The 27,709-nt window shown below is 42.8% G+C and overlaps 1 protein-coding gene across 1 annotated transcript; it reads right to left on the bottom strand.

The window, feature by feature from the left end:
- Nucleotides 1-508: 508 nt before the first annotated feature.
- RNF113A (ring finger protein 113A) lies at nucleotides 509-26,934 on the bottom strand. Its single transcript, XM_077460195.1, has 10 exons — nucleotides 26,788-26,934; nucleotides 22,721-22,797; nucleotides 21,327-21,437; nucleotides 18,920-19,027; nucleotides 17,380-17,489; nucleotides 16,284-16,390; nucleotides 14,881-14,970; nucleotides 7,220-7,313; nucleotides 3,322-3,428; nucleotides 509-644 (listed from the first exon to the last, which is right to left on the bottom strand). Exons 1-10 carry the CDS (start codon nucleotides 26,882-26,884, stop codon nucleotides 574-576), a joined length of 972 nt encoding a protein of 323 aa, XP_077316321.1. The 5' UTR covers nucleotides 26,885-26,934; the 3' UTR covers nucleotides 509-573.
- Between the last annotated feature and the right edge of the window lie 775 nt (nucleotides 26,935-27,709).

Below are 27,709 nucleotides of genomic sequence, written 5' to 3'. Positions count from 1 at the left end.
CTGTTTAATACAGGTATTTCGCTCTCCCACTTCCGGGCATAGATACCCGAGCCACCCGTGGGTATCTACACCACTTCTGGCACCTTCACCTTCTGGGAGACACACAGGTCCTAGACGACAGCAGGAACAAGTGGGGTTGCGCATGCGCAGTAGGGATCCAGGAAGTGAAGCTGCAAGACTTAACTTCCCAATTCCCTTACCAAAGATGGCGGCGGCAGCATCTCACAGCCAAGGGATAGATCGGCTTTGGCTGCCAACATCACAGGTGCCCTGCACAGGTAAGTGTCCTTATTTTAAAAGTCAGCAGCTGCAGTATTTGTAGTTTTTTTTTTTTTTTTTTTTTTTTTTAAATTGGCGGACCTCTGCTTTAAGTAAATTTAAAAAAAAAGCCTCTAAAAAGGCTCCTTGCTTCTACACATCATCTAACACCTTAACCTATAGTGTAATCCAGACCCATGATGTGGGTGCTGTGGATATTCAACCTCCATTCTAAAATTCAGATAAACAATTTTTATCTAAAGTTTTTATTCATATTAAAAAAAGGAAAAATAAAGTCAGGAAATGGAAGCAGCGTTATCCCTCTTCTGCAGGCGAATCACTTTCATCATGGTCAGCCTTGTGCTTCTCCATCTTTACAATCAATTCTGGAGGGGGAAAAAAAAATGACAATTAGCACATACACTGTACCTAGCAATTCTACATAACGATCATGTAAAGATTTACAGATTTTATTAATTGATTACACACGAAGGGTGATTTAATTTTTTTACAATGCATCCACTTGCTGAAAAGGCCTTTTTCTGACACTTGTAAAAATCTATTTTTTTTCTGGAAAATTACTTGGAACCCCCAAATTTTTTATTTTTTTTGTAGAGACCCTAGAGAATAAAATGGAGGTCATTGCAATTTTATGTTATGTGTTTTTTAGGCATTTTTTTGGGGGAAAAAAAGAATTCAGTTTAATGAATTAAAAAACAAAACACTGTACCCTGATTATTTTGTAAAACATGAAAGACGTTATGCAGAGTAAATAAATACCTAACATGTCATGCTTTAAAAATTGCGAGTGCTTGTGGAATGTTGCCAAACTTCGGTACTTAATCTCCATAGGTGATGCTTAAAACGTTTCTACAGGTTGCCAGTTTAGCGTTACAGAGAAGGTCTTGTGCTAGAACTATTGCTCTCGCTCAGACGTTCGCAGCAATACCTCAACGTGTGGTGCGAACACCATTTACATATGTGGGTGTGACCTACGTATATGTGTACCAGCTTTAAATTCTTTTTAAATTATTTTATTGCTTTTACATTATCCCTTTGATAAAACATTTTTCGATTTCTTTTATTGCTAAACCTCCCTTGCGATATCAATTCAGCATGGAGAGATCTGGGGGGACCCCCCAAAAAAATTAAATTTTTTTTTTTTAAAAGCAAAAGGTCTTGTTTACATGGAGCTGGAACCGGTAGTGACATCATGACGTCGCTCCGGGCCTCCTAGGGCAGGGGTAGGCAACCAGTAGCCCTCCAGCTGTTGTGGAACTACATTTCCCATGAGGCAGTCAGTGCCAGATCGGTTTTGGGGCTCCCCATCCACCAACTAAGTAAAACCACCAGAAAGCGGTGCATTTTTTCCCAGTTAGGCACCGATGTGGACAACAAGGCCTAGCTTACAGTCTCTGCTCCAATTCATCCCATAGGTGTTCTATTGGGTTGAGGTCAGGACTCTGTGCAGGCCAGTCAAGTCCCTCCACCCCAAACTCGCTCACCCATGTCTTCATGAACCTTGCTTTGTGCACAGTCTTGTTGTAACAGGAAGGGGCTGTTCCCACAAAGTTGGGACCATGAAATTGTCCAAAATGCCTTGGTATGCTGACGCCTTAAGAGTTCCCTTCACTGGAACTAAGGGGCCAAGCCCAACCCCACACCATAATCCCCCCTCCACCAAATTATTTGGACCAGTGCACAAAGCAAGGTCCATAAAGAATGGATGAGCGAGTTTGGGGTGAAGGAACTTGAGTGGCCTGCACTCCACCTGATAGAACACCTTTGGAATGAATTAGAGCACCACAGACTGTGAGCCAGGCCTTTTCATCCAACATCAGTGCCTGACCTCACAAATGCACTGCTGGGAAAAAAAAAAAAAACGGTCAAACATTCCCATAGACACAGTACTAAATCTTGTGGACAGCCTTCTCAGAAGAGTTGAAGCTGTTGTAGTTGCAAAGGGTGGGTCAACTCAATACTGAACGCTATGGCCCATACACGCGATCTGAAAATCATCGCTTCCAAATCGATTATATGATAATCTGATCGTTAGTACACAGCATTCGATAGCCGATCACGACAGATTATTCTACTGTACAACCATGAAAACTTTTCTTGTATGATTTTTGTTTAATCCGTATAATTGTCTGAAAATACAATACAAATACAGTACAGTACATGACATTGCGTCAATTTTTATTCTGTTGTAAGAGAATTTTCATAACTTTAGTAACCGATTCAATTTCTACTTGCGACTAGCAAGCGAAAAATGTCGGATGATCTATCGTCCGATTTTCGGATCGTGTGTACGGGGCATTAGACTGAGATGCCATTAAAGTTTGTGTGCGTGTAAAGGCAGGCGTCCTAATAGTTTTGGTAATATAGTGTAATATGTGTGATCTTCTCCGAGTAACATTGCAAAATAAATAAACATTCTGGGACTTTCCCAAATAGTCTATTCTCTATAATGGCATATTCAGCAAAATCAACCTTCATTCATTTGCATAGGCCCAACACTAAGTCAACCTCCCCACTTCAGGAATTCCCTGCATTCATTTTTCTTTTATGTTGTGCCTGTAGTATTAGGTCCCTTTCACACGGGATGGAGGGGGATCGCTCAGTTGATCCCCACTGAGCAGGCGGCTGACAGGTCCGTCTCCGCTCACTGTGCCGACATGGCCCTGTCCGAGCCCCGCTCTCCTCTATAGGGAGATCAGATGAAAACGGGCAGTCTGTCTTCATCCGACTTGAGGTCTCAATATTACACAGGCATTGCTTAAAGTCAGTCAAAATCGCACGACTTTTAGGTCGCAACAAGTGTGAAAGGAACTTAAATCATAAGACAATATTCTGTACTTTCAGAAATATAAACAGGTAAAATGTGCTTATTGCGGAGCTATAATGCTTGTTTTTTTTTTTTTTTTTTTGGCCAGACAGTTATTGTAATACACTTAACAACCTATCCCACAACAAATGTCATTTACTTCTATAATGTGTGGCCAAAAACCACCATCCATCTCCCAAGCTGGTTGTAGCCAGGACACAGAACGCAATGCATACCTTTAGCAGGGTTAAAAACACCATTTGTTTGTGTGTTGCACACGTAGCAACGTTGGGATTTCCGATAATGTTGCAGCGCACAGGTTTCACAGAAATAGTGTTTACACCTAAGAGAGGAGAAATCATTACTTATTATTGGAATCCAATATTTGTCTGCCTTCCAGCAGTAGAAAGAGAATACATGTGCAATGAGTAAACCAAGTGCTTAAAGCTGAACTCCAGGCAGATATAAAAGACACAAATTAATACGACTCTTTATATTATTAAGTGTATTTGTTTAAAGCGGAGGTCCACCCTAAAGTGGACCTTCCGCTCATCGGAACCCTCCCCCCCTTCGGCGCCACAATTGGCACCTTTCAGGGGGGAGGGGGGTGCAGATACCTGTACAGTACAGGTATCTGCACCCACTTCCGGGATAGCTCTCTGCGGAAAGGGGCGTAGATTACGCCCCTTTCCGCAAGTGCCCGCCCCTTTCCGCAAGTGCCCCGCTGCCTGCTGGGAAACACACAGATCCCAGAGGCAGCCGGAACCGTCCTTATTGCGCAGCGCGACTCGCGCATGCGCAGTAGGGAACCGGGAAATGAAGCCGAAAAGGCTCCACTTCCTGATTCCCATACCCAAGATGGCGGCGGCAGCACCCGAGAGACGATCTAGAGATCGGCTTCAGGTGCCGACATCGCGGGCGCGCTGGACAGGTAAGTGTCACTATTTTAAAAGTCAGCAGCTGCAGTATTTGTAGCTGCTGGCTTTTAAAAAAAAAAAAAAAAAAAAAAAAAAAAACGCGGAGTCCTAGCGGACTCCCGCTTTAAGTGCAAATACCTAAATTTGACTTGGTAACAGCCTCTTGCAATCTACCCTGTACAGCAGAACTTAGACTGGGACTGCCCAAAAATTAGGATTTTTTGGGAGGGAGTGGCTAAATGGATAGAGAGGATAACAGCAAAATCAATAGAAATGACACCCTTACAATATCTGTTTCATGGGACAGAAGGATCCATTAAATCTTATAAAAAAGGAGTCATACCACATCTGCTGAATGCAGCCAAAATACTAATACCTAGATATTGGAAGCAGAAAACATGTCCCACTCTATTGGAATGGAAGGGGGAAGTAGATAAAATAATGGAAGCTGAAAAAGGGATATATGATATAAAAGAACAACAAGAAAAATATAAAAATATATGGGCGGGCTGGAAGCATTACTCCCGAGAAATAGAGAAAGAGTAAGTTATACCAGATTAAAAAATTTGATAATCCCTCCGGAATCACCCAGAGATCCCTGATAGGGAGAGGGAGAAAGGAAGGGAAAGAGATAAATCAAAAAGCTGCTGCGCAAGCTCGTGTCCTCCAAAGGTACATCGTAGAAAGGGTAAAGGGGAAATATGAATCCGAACCACAACTTATAAATTTTGTTGTTTGTAGTATGTTTTAAGGTATATGGGAAGTGAATAAATGATGGAAATATAATTGGAGGGGTCTGGGGGAGGGGGGTAGGAGGAGAGACAACCAGTGGGGGAGACACCAAAACAAACAACACAATTATTAGGAAACATAAAGGAAAGCTGAAGACTTTCCTAAGCACAAACACAAACACACTAAGGGGACACAAACGGAATAAAAGCACGTAATAATGATTAAAGGAGAAAAGATTATTATTTTTTTATTAAAAAGAAACTCTCCTTTTTTTTTTTTTTTTTTTTAAATATATAAATAAAAGGAATCACAAGGGCACAAAAAAAACACATAAAGAAGGGAAATAACACAGGGGAGAAATTTAAACCTCCCCCATTTTTTTTTTTTTTTTTTTCCCCCTCTCCTACACACAGGTTGACTCTCCCCCAAATACCCCCACCTCTCGGGCCACCACCTAATATTGTTATAGATATGAAGTGGAAAAGTACGCATGTAAATGTGAAGACATTGGGGGATCTGTGTAAACCTCAATGCTTCAGGATTGAATGTAATTGTTTGCTGAATTTTATATAAGAAAATAATAAAGACGATTTAAAAAAAAAAAAAGACTGGGACAGAGAGAAGCAGAACAAAAAGACCATATGTTGTGTTGCTGTGCTAACAAATCACATACTAATACAGTGCACACGGAAAGTATTCACAGCGCTTCACTTTTTCCACATTTTGTTATGTTACAGCCTTATTCCAAAATAGATTCAATTCATTATTTTCCCTTAAAACTCTACAAACAATACCCCATAATGACAATGTGAAAGAAGTTTGTTTGAAATCTTGCATATTTATATTAAAAAATCTCGTACGTAAGTATTCTCAGCCTTTGCCATGACACTCAAAATTGAGCTCAGGTGCCTCCTGTTTCCACTGATCATCCTTGAGATGTTTCTACAACTTGATTGGGTCCACCTGTGGTAAATTCAGTTGATTGGACATGATTTGGAAAGGTAAACACCTGTCTATATAAAGGTCCCGCAGTTAACAGTGCAAGTCAGAGCACAAACCAAGCCATGAAGTCCAAGGAATTGTCTATAGACCTCAGAGACAGGATTGTATTGAAGCCCAGTTCTGGGGAAGGGTACAAAAAAAAAGGTCTGCAGCATTGAAGGTCCCAATGAGCACAGTGGCCTCCATCATCCGTACATGGAACTAGTTTGGAACCACCAAGATTCTTCCTAGAGCCGGCCGCCTGGCCAAACTGAGCAATCGGGGGAGTAGGGCCCTAGTCAGAGAGGTGACCAAAAGCCTGGTGGTCACTCTGACCATCTCACTCCGGCGTTTCTCTGGAGAGAGGAGAACCTTTCAGAAGAACAACCATCTCTGCAGCACTCCGCCAATCAGGCCCATATGGTAGAATGGCCAGACAAAAGCCACTCCTCAGTAAAAGGCACATGACAGCCCGCATGAAGTTTGCCAAAAAGGCACCTGAATGACTCTCAGATCATGAGAAACAAAATTCTCTGGTCCTGAAACAGAACTCTTTGGCCTGAATGGCAAGCGTCATGTCTGGAGTAAACCAGGCACCGCTCATCACCTGGCCAACACCATCCCTACAATGAAATATGGTGGTAGCAGCATCCTGCTGTGGGGAAGTTTTTCAGTGGCAGGAACTGGGAGACTAGTCAGGATCGAGGGAAAGATGAATGAAGCAATGTACAGAGAAAATCTGCTCCAAATTTGCAAATATTTCAAACAAACTTCTTTCCTGTTGTCATGTATTTTTTGTAGAATTTTGAGGAACATAATGAATTGAATCCATTTTGAAATAAGGTTGTAACATAAAATGTGGAAAAAGCGAAGCGCAGTGAATACTTGTCAGATGTACTGTAGGTGTAAATATCAGAATGATACAGAGGGGAGCACATCAGTCTACTCATTCTCTTTTTACTGTCCAGTCACAGGCTGCAATTTTGTTTGGGAGCCACGTCGCACGACTGCGCAATTGTCAGTTAAAGCGACACAGTGCCAAATCGCAAAAAAAGTGCTCTGGCCTTTGGCCTGCAAAATGGTCCAGGCCTTAAGTGGTTAAAGGGGTTGTAAACCCTCAAGGGGCACTAAAGAAGAGGAGGAGCCAGGAGTGCCACTGAGGGAACCCAAGAAGAAGAGGAGGATCGGGGCCACTCTGTGCAAAACCAACTGCACAGAGGAGGTTAGTATATCTTTTTTTTTTTTTTATTTGCCTTTAGATATCCTTTAAGTTGTACACGATTTCTAAAAGAAAAAAAAAAAGCGAATACTTCTTCCTACATCTGCATGCATTATGGCCTGGCACATAAGTGGCACACTGATGCTATACACAGAATGGAACAGGTCACTTTTTAGGAAAACTGGTCTGCCACAATAATAAAGTGAACTCGGGAAGAGATTTGAGAGAATCCCGTTTTGAAAGGTGGTTGTATTTCTGGTGTGCACTCTATCGAGGGTTACTTACTTGGTTACAATCGGGTTCTTGAAGGAGTGTCTGCATATAAAACATTTAAAGGGAAGGTCCTCCTCATCGCTGCTCACTTCATAATTCTCTTCATCTAAGCAGTACAAGATAAGAGAACAGTAGGATGTTAACTTCATCATTGCTGATTTAGTGGCATCACATTCTGTAAAAAGGGTGTTGCTTCCTACCATCTAATAGGAAAACTAGTAAACTAGTAAAGGCAGAAGTTTTTTTTTTTTTTTTATCTTAAGCCTCCCCAACACCCCTAATACTTACCTGAGTCTACTTTCTGTCCAGGAAAGTGTCAGCCGTCTCATATTCTCCTTCCTCATTGGCTGAGACACAGCAGTGGAGACATTGACAGCAGCGGGGGCCAAAGCCAGCTAGCCAATCAGGGGACAAAGGAGGTGGGGATCGGTGTCTGAATAGACACACGGAGCTGTGACTCGGCTCGAGTGCACTCGACAGGAGGAAGGGGCCAGGATCACAGAAGAGGGACCCGAGAAAAGGAGGATCCGGGCTGCTCTGTGCAATTCCACGTATTCCAAATTCCAAGTATGTCAGTTATTTTTATGGGGGAAAAAAAACAAAAACAAGGACTACCATCACTTTAAACACATTTCTGTATCCAAGATAAAAAGGAAAAAACAAAACAAAAAAAACAGCAATCTTTCCCTAAACTAAGTGGGCTTGGATCCCTGAACCAATAAAAGCTTTCTATCATGTGCTTTATGGGTTAGTAATAATGGCACATAGTGTTAGACACACATACACCATAATCCCATGGTTTGGAAGAGTGACATACAGTTGTGTGAAAAAGTAATTGCCCCCTAAACCTAATAAATGGTTGTGCCACCCAATCAAGCTTTTGTGATAACTGGCAATGAGTCTTTCACATCGCTGTGGAGCAATTTTGGCCCACTCTTCTTTGCAGAATTGTTTTAATTCAGCCACATTGGAGGGTTTTCCAGCATGAACGGCCTGTGCAAGGTCATGATACAGCATCTCAATTGGATTTAAGTCCAGGCTTTGACAAAGCCACTCCAAAACCTAAATTTTGCTTTGTTTGAACCATTTGGAGGTGGACTTGCTGTTGCGTTTCAGATCGTTGTCCTGCTGCATAACCCAAGTGCACTTGAGGTCACAAACTAATAGCTGGACATTCTCCTTTAGGATTTTCTGGTAGAGCGCAGAATTTGTGGTTCTATCAATTATGGGAAGTCATCCAGGTCCTGAAGCTGCAAAGCAGCCCCAGACCATCACGCTACCACCACCATTGATGTTCTTGTTATGAAATGCTGTATTTGTTTCATGCCAGATGCAACAAGATGCACACCTTCCAAAAAGGTACATTTTTGTCTCATCAATCAACAGAATATTTGCCTAAAAGTCCAGGGGATAATCAAGATGTTTTTTGGTAAATGTGAGGTGAGCCTTTGTGTTTTTGGTCAGTGGCTTTGGCCTTGGAACTCACCCATGGATGCCATTTTTGCCCAGTCTCTTTCATATTGTTGAATAATGAACACTGATCTTACCTGAGGTAAGTGAGGCCTGCAGTTCTTTAGATGTTGTTCTGGGTTCTTTTATGACCTCGTTGATGAGTCGTCATCGTCGTGCTCTTGGGAGCAATTTTTGTAGGCCGGCCACTCCTGGGAAGGTTCACCACTGTACTGAGTTATCTCCATTTGTGGATAATGACTCTCCCTGTGGTTCAGTGGAGTTCCAACGCCTTAGAAATGGCTTTGAAACCCTTCCTAGACAGATACTTGTACATTACTTTGTTTCTAACCTGTTCTTGATTTTTTTATTTTATTTTTTTAGATGGTGGCATGACGTGTGGCTTTTTGTGATCTGTTAGTGTGCTTCACTTTGTCAGACAGGTGCTATTTATGTGATTTCTTGATTCAACAGGTCTGGCCGTAATCAGGCCATTTAACTCAGCTTTCCACAAAATTGTGGTTAATCACAGTTCATTCATGATTCAGCACGGGAGGAGGCAATTACTTTTTCACATAGCGCCAGGCAGGTTTTTTCTCTTATATAGTTGGTGAGGTTGAAAAAAAAAAAAAAAAAAAGACAAGTCCATCAAGTCCCTCCTATATGTGTGATTATATGTCAGTATTACATTGTATATCCATGCATGTTGTAGTCCTTCAGGTGCTTATCTAATAGTTTCTGGAAACTATCAATGCGCCCCCCCCCCCCCCGCTGAGACCACCGCCTGTGGAAGGGAATTGCACATCCTTGCAGCTCTTACAGTAAAGAACCCTCTACATAGTTTAAGGTTAAACCTCTTTTCTTCTAAATTTTAATGAGTGGCCACGAGTCTTGTTAAACTCCGTTCTGCAAAAAAGTTTTATCCCTATTGTGGGGTCACCAGTATGGGATTTGTATATTGAAATCATATCCCCTCTCAAGCATCTCTTCTCCAGAGAGAATAAGTTCAGTGCTCGCAACCTTTCCTCATAACTAATATCCTCCAGACCCTTTATTAGCTTTTTTGCCCTTCTTTGTACTCTCTCCATTTCCAGTACATCCTTCCTGAGGACTGGTGCCCAGAACTGAACAGCATACTCCAGGTGCAGCTGGACCAGAGTCTTGTAGAGTGGGAGAATTATTGTTTTATCTCTAGAATTAATGCCCTTTTTAATGCATGCCAATATTCTGTTTGCTTTGTTAGCAGCAGCTTGGCATTGCACGCCATTGCTGAGCCTATCATCTACTAGGACCCCCAGGTCCTATTCCATACTAAATTCTCCCAGAGGTTCTCCCCCCAGTGTATAGATTCATATTTTTGCCACCCAAATGCATTATTTTAAATTTTTCAACATTGAACCTCATTTGCCATGTAGTTGCCCACCCCATTCATTTGTTCAGATCTTCTTGCAAGGTTTCCACATCCTTTGGAGAAGTTATTGCCCTGCTTAGCTTAGTATTATCCGCAAATACAGAGATTGAACTGTTTACCCCATGCTCTAGGTTGTTTATGAACAAATTAAACAGGATTGGTCCCAGCACAGAACCCTGTGGGACCCCACTACCCACCCCTGACCATTCCGAGTACTCCCCATTTATCACCACCCTCTGAACTCGCCCTTATAGCCAGTTTTCAATCCATGTACTCACCCTGTGGTTAATGCCAACAGACCTTATTTTGTACAGTAAACGTTTATAGGGAACTGTGTCAAATGCTTTTGCAAAATCCAGATACACCACGTCTACGCACCTTCCTTTACCTAGCTGGCAAATCACCTCCTCATAGAAGGTTAATAGATTGGTTTGGCAAGAATGATTCTTCATGAATCCATGCCGATTACTGCTAAAGAAACCGTTCTCAATACTATGTATATACATTGTATATAGTCTCTTATCATCCCCTCCAAGAGTTTACATACTACTGATGTTAGGCTAACTGGTCTGTAATTCCCAGGGATGTATTTTGGGCCCTTTTTAAATATTGGTGCTACATTGGCTTTTCTCCAATCAGCTGGTACAATTCCAGTCAGTAGACTGTCTTTAAAAATTGGTCTGGCAATTACTTGACCGCGTTCCCCAAGTACCCTTGGGTGCAAGCCATCTGGTCCCGGTGATTTATTAATGTTAAGTTTCCCAAGTCTAATTTTATTTCTGTCCTCTTATCCATGGAGGTGCTTACTGTTATGTCACAGGAGGATAAACACTGAAGTTTTGGTTACTGAAGCCCTTCAATTCCCTCGTGAAGACTGAGGAGAAGAATAAATTCAATACCTTCGCCATCTCCCCATCCTTTGTAACCAGATGTCCTTCCTCATTCTTTATGGGGCCAATATGGTCTATTCTCCCTTTTTTTACCATTTACATACTTAAAGAATTTCTTGGGATTTTTTTTTGCTCCCCTCCGCTATGTGTCTTTTATGTTCTATCTTAGCCGTCCTTATTGCACCCTTAAATTTCTTGTTGCATTCTTTATAAAGTCTGAATGCCTATGATGATCCCTCAACCTTGTATTATTTTTTGAAGGCCTTCTCCTTTGATTTTATATGCATTTTTACATTGAAGTTAAGCCATTCAGGACTTTTGTTCACCGTTTTAAATTTATTACCCAATGGGATGCATTGGCTAATGCGCTTATTTAACCTCCCTGGCGGTATGATTCAGTCTGGAATTAGGTGCTGAAAGCGGTACAATTATTTTGCACAGAAATCTGGCTTTTATTTTGTAGTCCTGTAATTCTTAGGAATAACGCTCTTAAATCTGTTCAAACCAGAGTCTAGCAGACATCCCGGGTATGATAAAGTTTATAATATAATAAAGAATAATAAAAATTATTCAATAATGTAATCAAATCCAAAAACACTGACAAATTGACACTTTTTGGTTGCTATGGACAATCTCCAAAATTCCAGGCAGTAAAAAACAGTATTTATAATATAAAAGTGGATGCAGGGCACTGCACAGACCACTAGGGACAAAGGGGGTGTGTATTTTTTAATACAGCACTGTAATCTGTAAGATTACAGTGCTGTGTGTGTTTTGTGTCTTTTTACTTTTTTGAATTTGCCGCCGTTCTCCGCTCCTGTGCGCCGTAACGCCGCAGGGAACGGAGCTCGGCGGCATTCGGCACTGTGAATCGAGCGGAGGACGGCTAGATCACACAGCGCGGCGGGCATCGCTGGATCCAGGGGACAAGGTGAGTAACTCTCCCTATGTCCTCCCCTGCATCGAGCGAAGCCATCCCGAGTCTGGCTCGGGGTTACCGCTCCTATCGGTATATTCCTACCCCGAGCCAGACTCGGGATTACCGCTAGGGGGGTTAATATGCTCTTAAAGCAAACCCATCTCTCCTCCATGTTCTTTGTTCCTAAGATTTTATCACAATTTATGCCTTCTAGCAAGGTTCGTAGTTTAGGGAAGTTGGTCTCTCTGAAATTCAGTGTCTTTGTATTGCCCTTATGTTTCCTATTTGTGTGATTTATACTGAAGCCAATTGACCTGTGATCGCTGTTACCTAAATTGCCCCCTATTTCCACATCCGTGATCAGGTCTGTATGGTTTTTAATCAGCAGATCCAGTATTGCTTTATTTCTAGTTGGTGCGTCTACCATCTGACCCATAAAATTGTCCTGCAAGACATTTAAGAACTGGTGAGCCTTAGATCAATGCGCAGTTCCCTCCACCCAATCTATGTCTGGATAGTTAAAATCCCCCATTATGATAACACTTTCCATCCTTGCTGCTAATCCAAATTGTGATAGGAGATCTGTCTCCCCTTCCTCCCTCAGGTTAGGGGGCCTATAGCATACCCCCAGTATTATTTTCCCCTTAGCTTCATCCCTTTGGAGCTCTACCCATAAGGATTCCACCTCCTCCCTAGCTCCCTTTATGATGTCTTCTCTCATTCTGTTGTACATTATTCTTGATATATAGTCATACCCCTCCCCCTTTTTTACCCTCTCTATCCTTGCGATAAAGGGAATACCCTTGAATATTTGCCAGCCAATCATGAAAGCTTCGTCCCTTCTATAGTACCAGTTATCGACTGAGAAGTCAGTCAAGTCCTCTAGGAACCTAAACCCCTCCATACTACACCAGCTCTTCAGGCACTTGTTTAGTTCCCTAATCTCCCTCTGCCTTTCTGGTGTGGCTCGATGTACCGGTAGTATTCCTGAGAATACAACCTTGGGACATAGCTCCTAAGTCCCTAAAAAAAAAACAGGAAGAAGATCTGGACAGCTATGACTAAGCACTACATCGAAATGTGAAACGTGTTAGCTCCTGTCTGGCATTGCCGGCACCTGGGCTTCCAAGCTGGATGAGAAGGTTTTCCACTGTCGCTTGACCTACCTGGAGCAGTGATATCTCTCTTCCTAAGTCCCTAAAATCGTTCTTTAGGACACTCCATCTGCCTCTGAATTTGTCATTGGTGCCAACGTGCACCATGACAGTTGGGTCTTCCCCAGCCCCTCCCAGTAATCTGTCCACCAGATCCATGATGTGCCGAACTTGAGCACCCGGTAGACAACATACTGTTTGGCGATCTTAATAAATGAAATCATTTTAAAACTGCATCTTGGATTTACTGAGGTTATCTTTGTGCAATATTAAACATTTGATGATCTGAATCATTTAAGTGTTAGAAATATGCAAAAAAACAAAAAAATAAAATTAGGAAGGGGGCAAATACTTTTTCACACAACTGTAAATATTAGCAGCCACAGAAAATTACAAATGCTAACAGGTTACGTTTCAAGACCTAGACAGCTCTGTCATTAGAAACTAAAAAATAAGAAGGTGTTGCCACTGGGGATCTCCTTTAAAATGCAGGCAGAAGCAGGCATTACTGAAGGATCCTGAAGCGTATACAAGCAAAAAATGACAATAAAAAAAATAAAATAAAAAAAATGGTAACCATCCTCTAATTTCTATCTTCTGTGTAAAACTGAGCGTACTGTAAAACTTACTGTACAGATTGGTTGACACGTATGCTTTACAGCTTTTGTCGATTAAGGGCTACCCCACCTTTTTGACTAACTGGGAGAAAGACCTTCACAGTGAGGTTTCGGAGGCACAAAAATCTACTTTGTTAATTATGGCTCATTTATCATCTACGGCCTCTAAAACAGCAGAAGTGAACTATAAACTGTTGACGAGATGGCACTATACCCCAGTTGCCCTACATAAGTTGTTTCCACAAATGCCACCTCTCTGTTGGAGAGGCTGTGGGGAATGTGCCTCACACACCCATATCTGGTGGTTCTGCCCACTCATCCAACCTTACTGGCTAACTATCCTACACTGGATGAAAGTCATTTTGGGTTATGAGATACCCAATAACCCATGGGTCATACTTTTTCACTGTGCAGGCTCCCCAGCAGGATCCTATAAAAAATCCTTGACTCCACATTTGCTTAATGCTGCAAAAGCACTTATTCCACGCAGGTGGAAGCAACCCACGGTACCCTCTTTAGGTCAGTGGTTGATGGAGGTAGATCGCACATATCATTTGGAGGATCTTACTTACCCCCTACGGAATAAATCGGACCTGGGGAAAAGGATTTGGTCCTGCTGGTTAGCCTTCAAGTGTACATCTGTGTATGCGGACATTATGTCACAAAATGGATAAGATATTGTACTAACATGTATTTCGTCTCCCAGGCGGGGATAGGACCGAGGCAGACCCTTACTCTCTCTTCCCCTTCCTCCCCTCCCCTTTCTTTTTTTTTTTTTTTTTTTGACCTTCCTCTCTTTATCTTCTCTTTCCATCTTTCTTCTCCCCCCCGCTTCCTTTCTATCAGCTTGGTTCAATGTCATTTGATTGATGCAACAAGGAACTCTGCAGTCATGCAGTTACAGCCCCAATTCTTGGTTGGTGACTGATCTTTCTGTTAGGTTGGGTGGGATTAGAATATAAACGGACGTTTATTGTCGAGTTGCTAGCAATTTGGTGTCCTACGCCTTGACCTATGTCATCTGCAGCTCTTGTCTCACTTTGAAATGTATATTGTATGTGCCAAGCTTCCTGTTATTGTTTCTTTGTTTTCTTTTCAAATAAACATAAATTAAAATAAAAAGATTGGTTGACACGTCTCAGCTGCTGGGTTCAGTGCAAAAACAAAAGATGTGTTATCTATGCCATATCCTTCTGCGAAGACACATCTGTCACACCTAAACATCTATCTCACCATTAGCTCCATATCGGCCCTCTTCCAGTTCTCGCTCCAACTGCCAGCCATGCTTGTAATCTGAACGGTCGTGCAGGAACTTACAGCTGTCTGGAAGAAACATGAAGAACACTGGTAAGTATAAACAGCAGCTAACCTAAGGAGGTAAGAGATAGGAAGAATGATTTCATAGTTACACCCACTTCTAATGTCAGTTGCTAACAAAGTATGATGGGATCCTCTCCTGTCCTCATGGCCTTATAATGAACCTGTGCTTCGCCCATATGCAACATGTTCATATTAAGGACTGGCGTTGAAGGGATTATGTTTGTGTCAGTAGAGCATACAGCATATTTAACGCATATTTAGAGAATATTTAGCATACAAGTCTATGGGAATGCAAAACCCACACAAAGTAGGTCAAATGCAGGTCAGAATCAGGTCAACCGCAAGTTGAATACAAATGTCAATGAATTCTGAATGATCTCGGAAGAGTCTCAGACAATGTCATCAGCACAGGCCCTAATGTCAGTCTTTGCAGCTATGTGAAATGCCAATCTGTTGGCCTATAGGAGGAAGGAGAGTAGGCCAGGTGTATAATCCATGACCTAGACATTACAGTGATGAGGACCCATGTGACAGTACTGGGTGCCTCAGCAGCCAATCACAAGCTCCATAAGAGGAAGAGCTTGTTCAATCAGAAAATGCAAAGCCATCTCTAAAGCCTGGTACACACTATCAGGTTTTTTAATTCAGAAAAAAACAAAAAACCTGAAGCTCTTGAGAGGAGCAGAGTACAGCAACCTCCCCACTGAGCTAGGGTGTTCTGACTAGGGGACACCCACTCCCCCCCCCCTTTCCCAGAACACACCCGTCAGCTGAGAACGCTGATAAAATGTCGATCGGCAGACCTTTTTTTGGTCAGTCCCCTTCGTCAGAAGCCGGGCGTTCGGCCAGCTTCTTTCGGACCAGCTGCTGTACACACAGGCCAAATGTCGGCCAGTTTCTATTGAACCAGCTCATATGGCCCGATATTCAGGTCCACAGGTACGGGGCTAAAATGGTGCTGTGCGGAGCGGCCAACCCCCTGTGTTCAGAATGCAGGCCAGTCACTGAGCACAGGACCCAAAGTGGAGATCACTGGAATAGCTGTATCTCCTTCCAGGGACATCGGCCAAGTATGGTATATGCCTAGTGTGACTCAGAGTATTGTTTAGGGGACCCGCTCTGGAGACCATAATCCTGTCAAGTGGAAGGGGTTTGTGAGGGTGCTGGCTGGGAGGGAGTCCGTAGACACCCTCCAAGAACTGGATGACCGCGTTGTAGCTGTCTTTTGGCTATAGTGTAGTCGGGAACTGATTAAAGAGAGCCTATTACAAAGCAAAATCCCTTTGAGAAATCAAAATTAAATGCGATTGGCTCACCTCCAAACCCACAAAATCCAGTCTCCTTGTAATCTTTACAGATATCAGGCTGATAGTCCCATCGTACGGTAGCTCGAAGATGTTCGGGAGCTCTGATTGGACCTTTCCTGAATTTAAGACACCACAATACAATTAATACTGACAGTCTTAAAAGAAAGAAGGTAACAACACTGTTATAGATAAAAGTTATCCTACATATGGAGTCTAGTTGGCTATCCTAAATCAGGTTTCTGGTTAGCTGATATAGACAACAGACACGCCCTCTGAATTAGATTTATAGACAAGTACCAACATTTTCATGACATAAAAGATTATACGATTTCATTATAATTTATAGATTAGGACACAGTTTTGGACTCGCATATGCTAAAAGAGACTCACTCTCAATGCAGGAAGTGAAGAAATATTCTCCTAACAGAGACACAGAAGGAAATAAAAACATGATAAAAAGCTATAAATAACCCTTCCTCACCCTATACAAAACATGGCCACTGATTAGGTGACTACTGTACATGTCTCCAGAAGTTACGCCATCCCCAGCATCAGCTTCATTCTTGGCATCTTACAGATCCTAGAAATGGGTCAGAAGTGTACACTGCATGGAAACGTGTGCTGTACAGTGTACACAGAAAAGAAAACTTGCTAGGGGAACTGTGCAAAAAGTTTCTTGTCAGAAGACATTCTATGTCGCTTTCAAAAATCTCTACCTCCTAGCATTTTTTGTCCACATTTTTAGAGATGAATTCTGCTTTAACCGCTTAGCAGCCGCCCCATGTACATTTACTGCAGCAGAGCAGTCACTCTGCCAGATCACGTACTGATCTGATACTTCTGGGTCTAGGTTGCGCACCGGCGATTATACACAGTGGAAGCCCATTGAAGGGTACCGCAGACTTGATGGCCGCCGAATAAACAGTAGAGGCAGAAACAAGGCAGGTTGTCATTCTGTCAGAGGGGAAGGTACTGAATCTGTTTCTGCAAAGCAGGAACACAGATCTCTGCCTTCCCCTGGGGGGGGGTAAACCTTCCGGAGCTGAAGTGGGTAAGCAAATGTTACAAGGGCAACCAGAATGTGATCAGTGACTGGCCAGCATACCTCACCATACCAGAGGAAGCATTTCCCATTGATGTGTCTTTAGGCTTTACAAACTTCTGATAATTGTGTATTCCACGATAGAGCTTGTCGTCTTCTTTTCCTTTTAACTCCTGACATCAGGGTAAGAGAAATTCACACGTCACATAAGTCAATTGTGTTTGTGTCAACATTATAAAATTCACTTTTTGTTATGTAAAAATAAATAAAATGTAATCTTGCTTTCAATTGCTGAGCAGCATCATGTGACCCAATCTCTAGGTGATCACATGGCACTCAGCTAACAGGAGCCAAGTCAATTCATGACAGACATAGATCTGTAGCTTTCAATTAAGAGAGATCCTAGTGGGCTTGAAGTGAGAAAAGGAGATCAGCAAGGACCCCCAATACAAGCACAATGGTTTCCTTTCACAGTGTAAAATGAGTAGACAGATAAACTAGTTTCCTTTCCCATCCAAACAGACCTTCTCACATGTAGGCCAGTATAGTGATGGCAAGGACACTATGCTGGAATCTCCTTGGAGAAAAGAAATGAGCTACATTGTCTATGTATGTTATGCTGTGGATTTTGCAGGCTGTATCATCAATACAGGAAATTACAAAACGTCAACAGGTCCAAACTACTTTTAAAAATAAGAATACAAACTAGAGCTGCACAATTAATCATTAAAAGATAGTGATCTTGGTTCGACACACCACACACACAATCTTAATCCAGCATTTTCAAGTTTCCCTGGCTCAAGGCTGTGAAAAAAATAAATAAATAAATAAACAGCCCGCAATGTTTATCAACAATATTGCTCAGAGCTGAGGGTAAAAAGAAACACTGTAACTTATCTGTCCATCTGTTTATTAATTTCAGATCAAAAGGGATGAACTTCAGTCTGCAAATGAAGTCATTTTAAAGCAACCTTGTCAAGTAAAAAAAAATATATAATTTTTTTTTGTTTTTTTTTTTTATTAAATTGTTTCTCTGTTTAACCCATTATAAACCCTTACTTTACACTAATCAGCCCTATTAACTCCTTATTCTCCATTTAATTATTTTCATTTTATTTTTTTTACTTCTATTTTATAAACTATTTTTTTGCTTGCTTTGTTCATTATTATTTTTAGACCTTTCCCAATAAAAAAAGCCCATTTTTTTTTTTATGTATTTAATTTGTAATTTTTCAATGCTTTGTACCATTGCTGACAGCTGAAGTGTAAACAAATAAGTTGCAGTAGGTATCGGCGGGTACTAGAAAAAACCCTAATATAAAACTTGATGATTTTTTTCATTTCTTTATACATTACATTATTTTTCATTACATTTCTTTAAATTTGATTGAAGCAAAGAGTATTATGTCTTATTTTACTGCCATCCTAATGTTCAGGGGTTGTAAATCTTTGCAATAAAAAAAAGTTCTTCATAATCATGAGAGAATCACGATTTTTATTCTAAGCAAAAAAAAAAAATTGTGATTCTCATTTTATCCAGAGTCGTGCAGCTCTAATACAAGCTAGATATCAAAGTCATCCTGAAACAAACACTCTCTCTCACCTCTTGTACTTTCTGGCTCCGCTCAAAAATTGCCTGGGCGTCTTTGTCTTTTTCTGTATCCAGCTCGTATGTGGCTGTGGCCCCCATATCATCAGGCCCCACAGGTTTCTGAGAAAGAAATACACATCACATAAACATATTAGACCCCCTGCATGTCACAGGAAAGTTCAGCCATGCCATGTTTTCCAACACATATCCCAAATTATGAAACGAAGTACCGTATTTATCGGCATATAACATGTACCTTTTAACCCTTAAAATCAGGGGAAATTGTGGGTGCATGTTATACGCTGATCCCCGCTATCTGAGGGGGAGAGGAGCGAGCTCCACCGAAATACACATAGCCGAGTGTACTGCGTATTCGGCTAGGCTCGGCTCCTCCCGCAGTCACGACCAGTCCCGCCACTGGACCTGTGTTATGTCCATCATAGGAGAAGGGCCAAGGGGTGGGACTGCAAGAGGAGCCAAGTACACAGGACACCTGGCTCTGTGTATCTCGGCGGTGCTAATTTTAAACAATTAGGCAGCAATCAAACTGGACAAGGCTGCAGATGGACACTGATCATTCTGCAATGATGGACAAGGCTGCAGATGGACACTGATCATTCTGCAATGATGGACACTGATCAGGCTGCATTGATGGGCATTTAAATGTAAGTTTTTTTTCCTTAAAATTCCCTCCTAAACTTGGGGTGCATATTATACGCCAGCGCGTGTTATACGCCGATAAATACGGTATATGTTTTTAAAATGGTGAATAATAAGAAATAATGTTTTAAAAACTAGAGACTCATATGTTAAACTGGTGTTGCCACCAAAAAATAGTTTAAAATTCTTAAAAAAAAAAAAAAAAAAAAATTTTGGAGAAATTTTTTTTTTTACTCACCTCTAAATGCCTGTTGCTAGGGGGTCCCTCGTAGTCTGCCTTCTTCATTGCCCGGGCTGGTGACATCACTTCCCCTCGCGGCGCACAGTCATCTGGGACCTGTCACGTGTCCCAGATGACTGTGCGGCGCATCACGGTGCCCTGCGCCGCTCACGCATGCGCAGTGGGTGCCCGGCTGTGAAGCCACAACCGGGTGCCCACAGTAAGAATAACAGCGCCGCGGAGTGGGGAACGCTGGACCCTGGGACAGGCAAGTGTCCGATTATTAAAAGTCAGCAGCTGCAGTATTTGTAGCTGCTGACTTTTATTTTATTTTTTTTAGGGGGCAGCCCACTTTAAGTTGTAAAGAATCATGTTCCACTAAATTATTAAGGTCACTACACACATTGCAATCAGATTGTACAAACTCCTTTAGATCTATTTCAATAGAAATAAATGGATTGCATAGTTTATGTAGGTCCTCATACTACATGGTTTTAGAAGAAGGATGATTATAATGTGTATGGTGAGCCTTGAAGTGATATTAAAGTCTGTTTTTTTGTGTGTAAAAATAACAAACATGTCATACTTACCTGCTCTGTGCAGTGTTTTTTTTTTCTCTTCTTGGGTCCCTCGTCGGTGCTCCTGGCCCCTCCCTCTTGCCGAGTGCCCCCACAGAAAGCAACATGCTCTGTGCTCTGGGCACCCAAGCCAATCCGCTGCTCTTTTTGTCCATTCAGACACAGAGCCGTGGCTCGGCCCTGTGCCCTCTCATTGACAGCAGCGGGAGCCAATGGTGCCTGCTGTGTGTCTCAGCCAATCAGGAGGGAGTGTCCTGAACAGCCAAGTCTCTCATGAAACGTCGCTGGATCGAGATGGGGGCTCAGGTAAGTATTAGGGGGGGGGCTGCTGCACACTGAAAGTTTTTTTTATCTTAATGCATAGAGTGGATTAGGATAGAGAAAAACCTTCTGCCTTTAGAACCACTTTAAGCTGCCCATTTACTGAGAAAATTTCTTTCCTGCAACCACGGTCAGTGTTGACAGGTGAATCCCTCCCACCATGCCTTTGTATTCTCCCAGCAGGAGAAGCATCCCAGTTGGGAGAACACAGTGATTATATCAGCTGCTAGTGATAAATGCATGTGAAATCCGGCAGGCTGGTTGTACCCAAACTGATCGATCGTTTAACCTGGTACATTCAGCCTGCCCATACATGGTTCAAATCTCGGCTGGTTCCTGCTGAATTGACTGAGATTGGAACCGTCTATGGCCAGCCTTACAGGTGTGTCAGAGATCACAGACCTGTAGCTAGGTAAATAACAGAAAAAATAAAAAAATTCTGAATTCTTTCATAAGCCCCAACTCTCCAACCACCACAGAAGGAATAGAACCATAGGGAACCCCCTGGAAAATGAAACACTGACATAAAAAAACAGCACAATGAAAATATGTCACATCAAGAATTACAGAGTATAAATGAACACAGAATGTGTACTTGATATAAAGTGGGGTGAGGGTATCAAAGTGACAAGAGACTCACCGCTGATCTTGTAGATTTATAGGACACAGTTATGGACTTGGAGGAGACCTTCTCTTCCTCCTCACTGCTGCTCGCTTTGTGGTCAGCTTCCTCTTTGGTGCTTTGCTTTGTCTAAAAGAGATCACACAAGTTTCAGAAAACAATACAGCGTCACATAGACACAGTCCTGACACTTGTCCCTTATATTACGGTTATGGGGAATCTTTTAGGAAAAACCCTATTTCCTGGCGCCAACACGGCAACATACATGTAGTAGTAGGAAAATTATGGTAAGTATTCGATACAATTTTCCAGGCGCCAAAATGGCAGCATACTGCCACATGTGTTCTTCCATGGATTGGCACCAGGAAAAGAAAATTACGGTAAGTATTTGATATAATTCTCGGTTTTCCGGGTGCCAACATGGCAGCATAATACCACGTATGTTGCCATCGTTTGGCGTCAGGAAAGGAAAACTATGGTAAGCATGTGATCCTATTTTCTGTTTTCCTGGTGCCAACATGGCAGCATACCAACACATGTATTCTGTCATAGATTGGCGCTAGGAAAACTTAAAATGATGGTAGTATTTGATACAATTTTCAATTTTGTTGCCCAAAGCAACCAAACCCATCTATTATTCACAAGATAAATAGCTCATAAGTTCCTATAAGAAACACCTCCATGCTACCTCCATCTCCTTGGGAAAATGCAAACTGGTCTAATATTAGATGTAAACCCAACCACTAAAAATTCTTATAAACTCTGACAAATAAGTGTAATTCACAAAGTCATTTTCAAGGTCTTAAAACTGTATACCTGCTGACCCTGCCATGAAGGTCCTTGTTTAGACTTCTTCTCTTACAAGACGACAAAGCTTTATCCATCTCTCAAATGTCTTCCAGCTTTGTCACCCTTTCACACACTCTCCCACCCAGATTACTACAAGCCACTGTGCCGACATATTATACAGGCATGCCCTTCTGCAGTATGCAATGGCACTGCCTCCCCTCCCAAGTATGGCAAACAGAGGAGTAGCGAATGTCACCACAAAAAAAAAACGCCACACCACCGTGACTCTCCCCAAGCATGGAAAAGGGGAAGAAAATCTGGCACCCCCCCTGCCCATAAAAAGGGGATGCTTAGGGGTCTCACGTGCACCCACACAACCTTGCACAAAGTGGAGCCAGTACTACCAAAGCCATATAAGGGAAAAAGGTTTGGGGGGGGGGGGGGCACATTTCACAGGATAAGGCCAGATAAGAGCAAACACTAAAATCGGAGGATCTGTGGGAAAGAGACTGCATTTAAAGATGAATGTAGCAGGGTTTCCTGTAAGAAGTGGGAGGAGCTACTCTCAGGTGCTGTCTTAAAAGATATTCTATTAGTCATATGACCTACCTCTGAACACTTACCCTCTGCACCATGGGGTTGAGGATCTCCCTCTTCTTCCTCCTGACCACAGGAGCACCCTCATCATCGTCACTGCTCTCTGCGGAGACAACATGTCAGTATGACTTATCAATGAGTGACCCAGCCTGGCACACACAGATCCTCTGACACTTCATCACATATAGGAGATAAGAAACATTTCCTGCCAACTCCTCATACTAAAAATGCTATCTGCCTGGCTGCCATGCTCCCTAACCCAGAACAGCAGTGCAGATAAGGACCTCAGACATTACTTCAGCTTCCCTAGATCTCTGTACTTCTTCCAGATCAGGGAGTGTGAAGGGATTGAAGGCAGAGGACCGGCCAACAGCATTTGCACAGATCAGCAATGGAGGCCTCTGAATTCCTCTAAGGAGAGGAAGTCATATCAAACCCTCAGTTCAGTTCGTAATGTCAGAAGCTGATTTAGGCTCGATTTACATCTATGCAGGTTGTTTTTGAGCGTTTCTGCAGTGCTTTTTACTGTGCTTTCCGTGTTTTTTTTAACTGTGATTTTGCCACGAGCTGCGTTTTTTTTTTTTGCTTTCCATTCACTGTATATAGCTGGTTGCTAAGGAGTGGGCCTGGAAGTCGGCCGCTGTGTCCTTAAAGAGGAAGTAAACCCTGATGGGTTTACTTCCTCTTTTTTTCCCTGCAAAGGTAAAGCATAATGGACTACTATGCATCGCATAGTAGCTCATTATGTGTCACTTACCTGACACAGGAGCCAGTGAAGTCGCCGCTGTCCCCTGTAGTCCGCCGCATCCATGTTGCTTGTGGCGTCTCGCAGCTCCGACGAATCACAGCGGCGCAACCGCGATGACGTCACTCCCGCGCATGCGCACGGGAGTCGCGCCTCGCAGCTCCGCCGCTGTCATACGGCGAAGCCGCGATGACGTCACTCCCGCGCATGCGCACGGGAGTCGACAAATTTGGCAAATCCATTCTTGGATTTGCCGCATTTAGTGCGCATGCGCGCCGCTGTCTACGGCGCATGCGCCGTAGACAGCGGTGCCCATTTTCGGGCAAATATCTCCTAAACCATATAGGTTTAGGAGATATTGCTTGGACCTACAGGTAAGCCTTAATCTAGGCTTACCTATAGGTCCAAGTTGTTTGGAAGGGTTTACTTCCTCTTTAAGAACTGATGAGTCTTTAGCTGTCAGCGGGGGTTCCCCACTGACAGCTGAATGTAAAAAAATAAAAAATAAATAAATGTATCGGCTTAAAAAAATTCAAGAACAAACAAAACAAAATGGCGTGGGTTCCCCCCAAAATCCATACGAGGCGCTAGCGCTGCGCGATTCTGGCTAAAATGAGAATCACAATTTTTTTTTTTCTTAGAAGATAGATCACGATTCTCGCAGCGTAACATCATCTTTCACATTAAAACAAAAAACAATTGGGCTAACTTTACTGTTTGTGTGTTTTTTTATTTTTTTTGTTTTTTATGCATTGAAGTGTATTTTTTTGCGTTTGAAAGACCGCTGGGGGAAAATACAGGTTGACATAAAATATTGCAGCAATTTACATTTTATTCCCTAGGGTCTCTGCTAAAATATATATAATGTTTGGGGGTTCCAAGTAATTTTCTAGCAAAAAATATTGATTTTAACTTAAAGCGGACCTCCACCCTGAAGTGGACATTCCGCTCATCTGATCCCCCCCCCCTCCGGTGCCACAATTGGCACCTTTCAGGGGGGAGGGGGGTGTGCAGATACCTGGATAATCCAGGTATCTGCACCCACTTCCAGGACAAGCTAGCCGCAGCTGACCCCCCCCCCCCGTTGTGTTCTGGGAAACACACAGTTCCCAGGACACATCGGGGACCAGTGGAGACGCGCATCGCGACTCGCGCATGCGCATTAGGGAACCGGGCAGTGAAGCCGCAATGCTTCACTTCCCGATTCCCTGACAGAGGATGGCGGCGGGGGCAGCGGAGAGACGAGCATTTGCTCGTCATCTGCCACCGACATCGCTGGACCCTGGGACAGGTAAGTGTCAATTTATTAAAAGTCAGCACCTGCAGTATTTGTAGCTGCTGGCTTTTAATATTTTTTTTAAAGGTGCAACTCCGCTTTAAGAAAGAAGTGTCAGGAAAAGATTTAGACTTTAAGTGGTTAATCTTCCTGCATTTACACCTTGTTTAAAAACTTGGCAGACTGCCCAGATTATTTTTTTCACACAGAAGTTTTTTCCTTTGATCCAAGAAGGAAGAGTCAGTTACAATGTTTCATTTTAAACTTGGCAGACTGCCTCCATGTTTTCTTTTGACAGCTGAGTGAGCAGAAAAGTCTCTCCACTTGTTATTTGAAAGAATCGGCAAACTCTGCAATAGAGATGGGGGGAGGTTGGATCGAGATCACAATTTTTTAACGATTAATTGTTCAGCTCTACCAGACACTTATCAGAGCATGCAGCCCGGCAAGCCAGGAAGCGGGGGGGTCCAAACCATACCAGGCCACATGCCCTCAACATGGGGGGGGGGGGGGTCTCTGTGGACAGGGGGGTTATCAAAATCTGGTAGCTCCCAGATTCTCCCCTCCCCTCATGTGAAGGAGTATGGGTTACTGTATCCCTAAGCATTCACCCCCCAAAAAAAAGCGTAGTGTGTCAAAAAAAAAAAAAAAAAAAAAAAACACACACACACACACACACACACACACACACACACACGAGACAGCTTTTGACAAATCCTTTATTAAAAACTTCTTCATCTTCCACTTTTTCCTCAGTCACCGAGTATACGGCTTCTTTATATTTTAATCCTTGCCTATGTTCCAGTAATCTACCACGATTGTCCCAGGTTTCCTGTTTTAGGGTGGCTCATTTCTCTTGCAACATTCTATGGAGTCCCCTTGTATGCAGGGCCTAGAGTTGTGTCTCCCGCACTGTATCAATAGAAACACACAACCCTATAGCTTAGAAAGGAAAGGAGCTCCACTACCCCTCCCTCCTCTTCCACACTGACTGCACTGTCCACTGCTAAATCTTTCCTGTGAAGACTACAATTTCAGGGAAGCAGCACTAATGCCTTGTACACACGGTCAGACATTCGGACAACAAAATCCATCGGGTTTTGTCCTAAACTGATGTTGCATACACACGGTCGGACAAAGCTGTCAGAAAATCCGATCGTTTGGAATGTGATGACGTTCGTTCATTATGACGGGACTACATTGAGGCTAGTAGCCAATAGCTTTGGTCTCATAATTTGATCTGAGCATGCGTGGCACTTTGTCCGATCGGAATTCTCTACAAACGATCAAAAAAAAGTCTGATTGGATTTATTTTTTTTAAAGAAAATTAGAGAAAAAAAATTTAGGAAATTCCAATGGAAAAAATTCTGATAGAGCCTAGACATGATCGGATTTTCCGACAATATAATTCGATCTGACCGTTTCCGTCTGAATTTCCGACGGTGTGTACAAAGCATAAGAGAGCAGGAGCCAGCAGCATGGGAAATTTTAAAAAATGCCAGGTGCTGGGGTAAAAATGTAAACAAACAGATTACTGGGGAATGTTTATTTTATTGTGGTCAACGTGTTAGGATAAGAAACCACTGAGGGTTTAAAGCTTAATTGCAGGTTTGTTGCTTCAATCACAAATGTGCGGTCTTCTAGCGTTAGGTTGGGGACTTCCTGGTATGTTCCTGCTACAAAATCAAGTTGGGCTGAGCATAACAGTCACAAGCTGAGGGCGACCCCAGCCGAGGGTGGCGCAGGCCCAGGACCCAGCCTGAGGGCGACTCCGGGCGGGCGCAGGATGGGGGGAGACCTCAGGGCAGTGCTACCAAACCCACACTTCCTCCTACCCTCCCCCGACTGGCCCCAGAGCCACTAAAACCATGCCCTCCAGGTGAAGCCACACATACATCATTAGCCTCATGCCTGTGGACAAAAGATGCATTACATTTGCTCTCCCCCAACACACAGTGTTACACCATCCTCCCATCGCAAACCACTTCTCCTATCATGTCCCTTTAAATGGAGCTCCACTTTAAGTTCCCACAATGCCCCACACGGCCCGGCAGCAGGCAGACCCCGCTCACCCCGGTCCTCCTCTCTCCGTTTCCGGCCGGCGAATTTCCGGTTGCTCTTCTTAAACATAAAACTGCACACCGACTTCTTCTCCTCCGGCTCCGCCATCTTTCTCTGAGCGGGGCGATAGAAGAAGCGGAAGTTGGGATAGAGAGGCCATAAAGAGAGCTGAGCGAGACAGGGCGACACCTGCTGGGCGCCGGGGATATTGCACGGTGTGGTGGGGAACTGCAGGTGATAGTGTTCTATGGATGAGCAAAGAATAATCAAGGGGACCTGTCATTAGACACATACAGGGGATGACATTGCTGGCTTGTATGTGAAGGTGCAGACTGCAGGACTGTCATCTTTATCCTTGCTTTGCTGCTTGCACACCTGGAACTACAATGTGCATATCATATTCACTGGCTACATGCTTGGTGGGGGGAGGGGAGTCCTAAGCAGAGCCATACCTCCAACTTCCTGATATGGTTATAGGAATAGAATTAAAATATAAATAAATGCAAAACTTTTTTTTTTTTTTTTTTTTTTTACTTTTTTTTTGTTTTGGATGGAGTGGAGATGGGTTATAAGCCCTGTCGGGTTGTATTGCTTTCTGTGTCCCCATTAAGGAGATTTACTCTTTCTATTTGCCCTGTTTACCATTATTATCAAAGTGAAAGAAAATCCCAGAACAGGAATAGAAGGGAAATCGTCCAATGGGGACACCCAGGCATTCCTTCACTTTGGCTTTGAGACAGGAAGTGAAGGGAAATCTCCCCAATGGGACACAGATGGCAAAAAAACTTGACCGGGGGTTATAACCCTCCATTATGCTATGAAAAATAAAACCAATTTGCCTTTAGCTCTACTTTAATATGTTGAAAATATTTGGTTAAACCCACAATTCTTTTTTTTTTTTCCCACCTCTACTTTCCCTTTATATCGGCTTTT

Source organism: Lithobates pipiens, unplaced genomic scaffold, assembly GCF_037356315.1.
Source record: "Lithobates pipiens isolate NorthernLeopardFrog02 unplaced genomic scaffold, aLitPip1_a1.2 Scaffold_28, whole genome shotgun sequence".
Taxonomy (NCBI): domain Eukaryota; kingdom Metazoa; phylum Chordata; class Amphibia; order Anura; family Ranidae; genus Lithobates; species Lithobates pipiens.
The sequence above is the reverse complement of the archived record's forward strand: the minus strand, read 5'-3'. Positions and strand labels throughout refer to the sequence as shown.

Bases quoted from the DNA above. Each gene is read 5' to 3' on its own strand.
- RNF113A (XM_077460195.1), bottom strand. From the start codon at position 26,884: ATGGCGGAGCCGGAGGAGAAGAAGTCGGTGTGCAGTTTTATGTTTAAG. The intron at 22,798-26,787 runs GTGAGCGGGGTC...TTGTCTCCGCAG, and splicing joins ACGGAGAGAGGAGGACCGGG to AGAGCAGTGACGATGATGAG. The intron at 3,429-7,219 runs GTAAGTAACCCT...CTCCTCTCTTAG, and splicing joins AAGAACCCGATTGTAACCAA to GTGTAAACACTATTTCTGTG.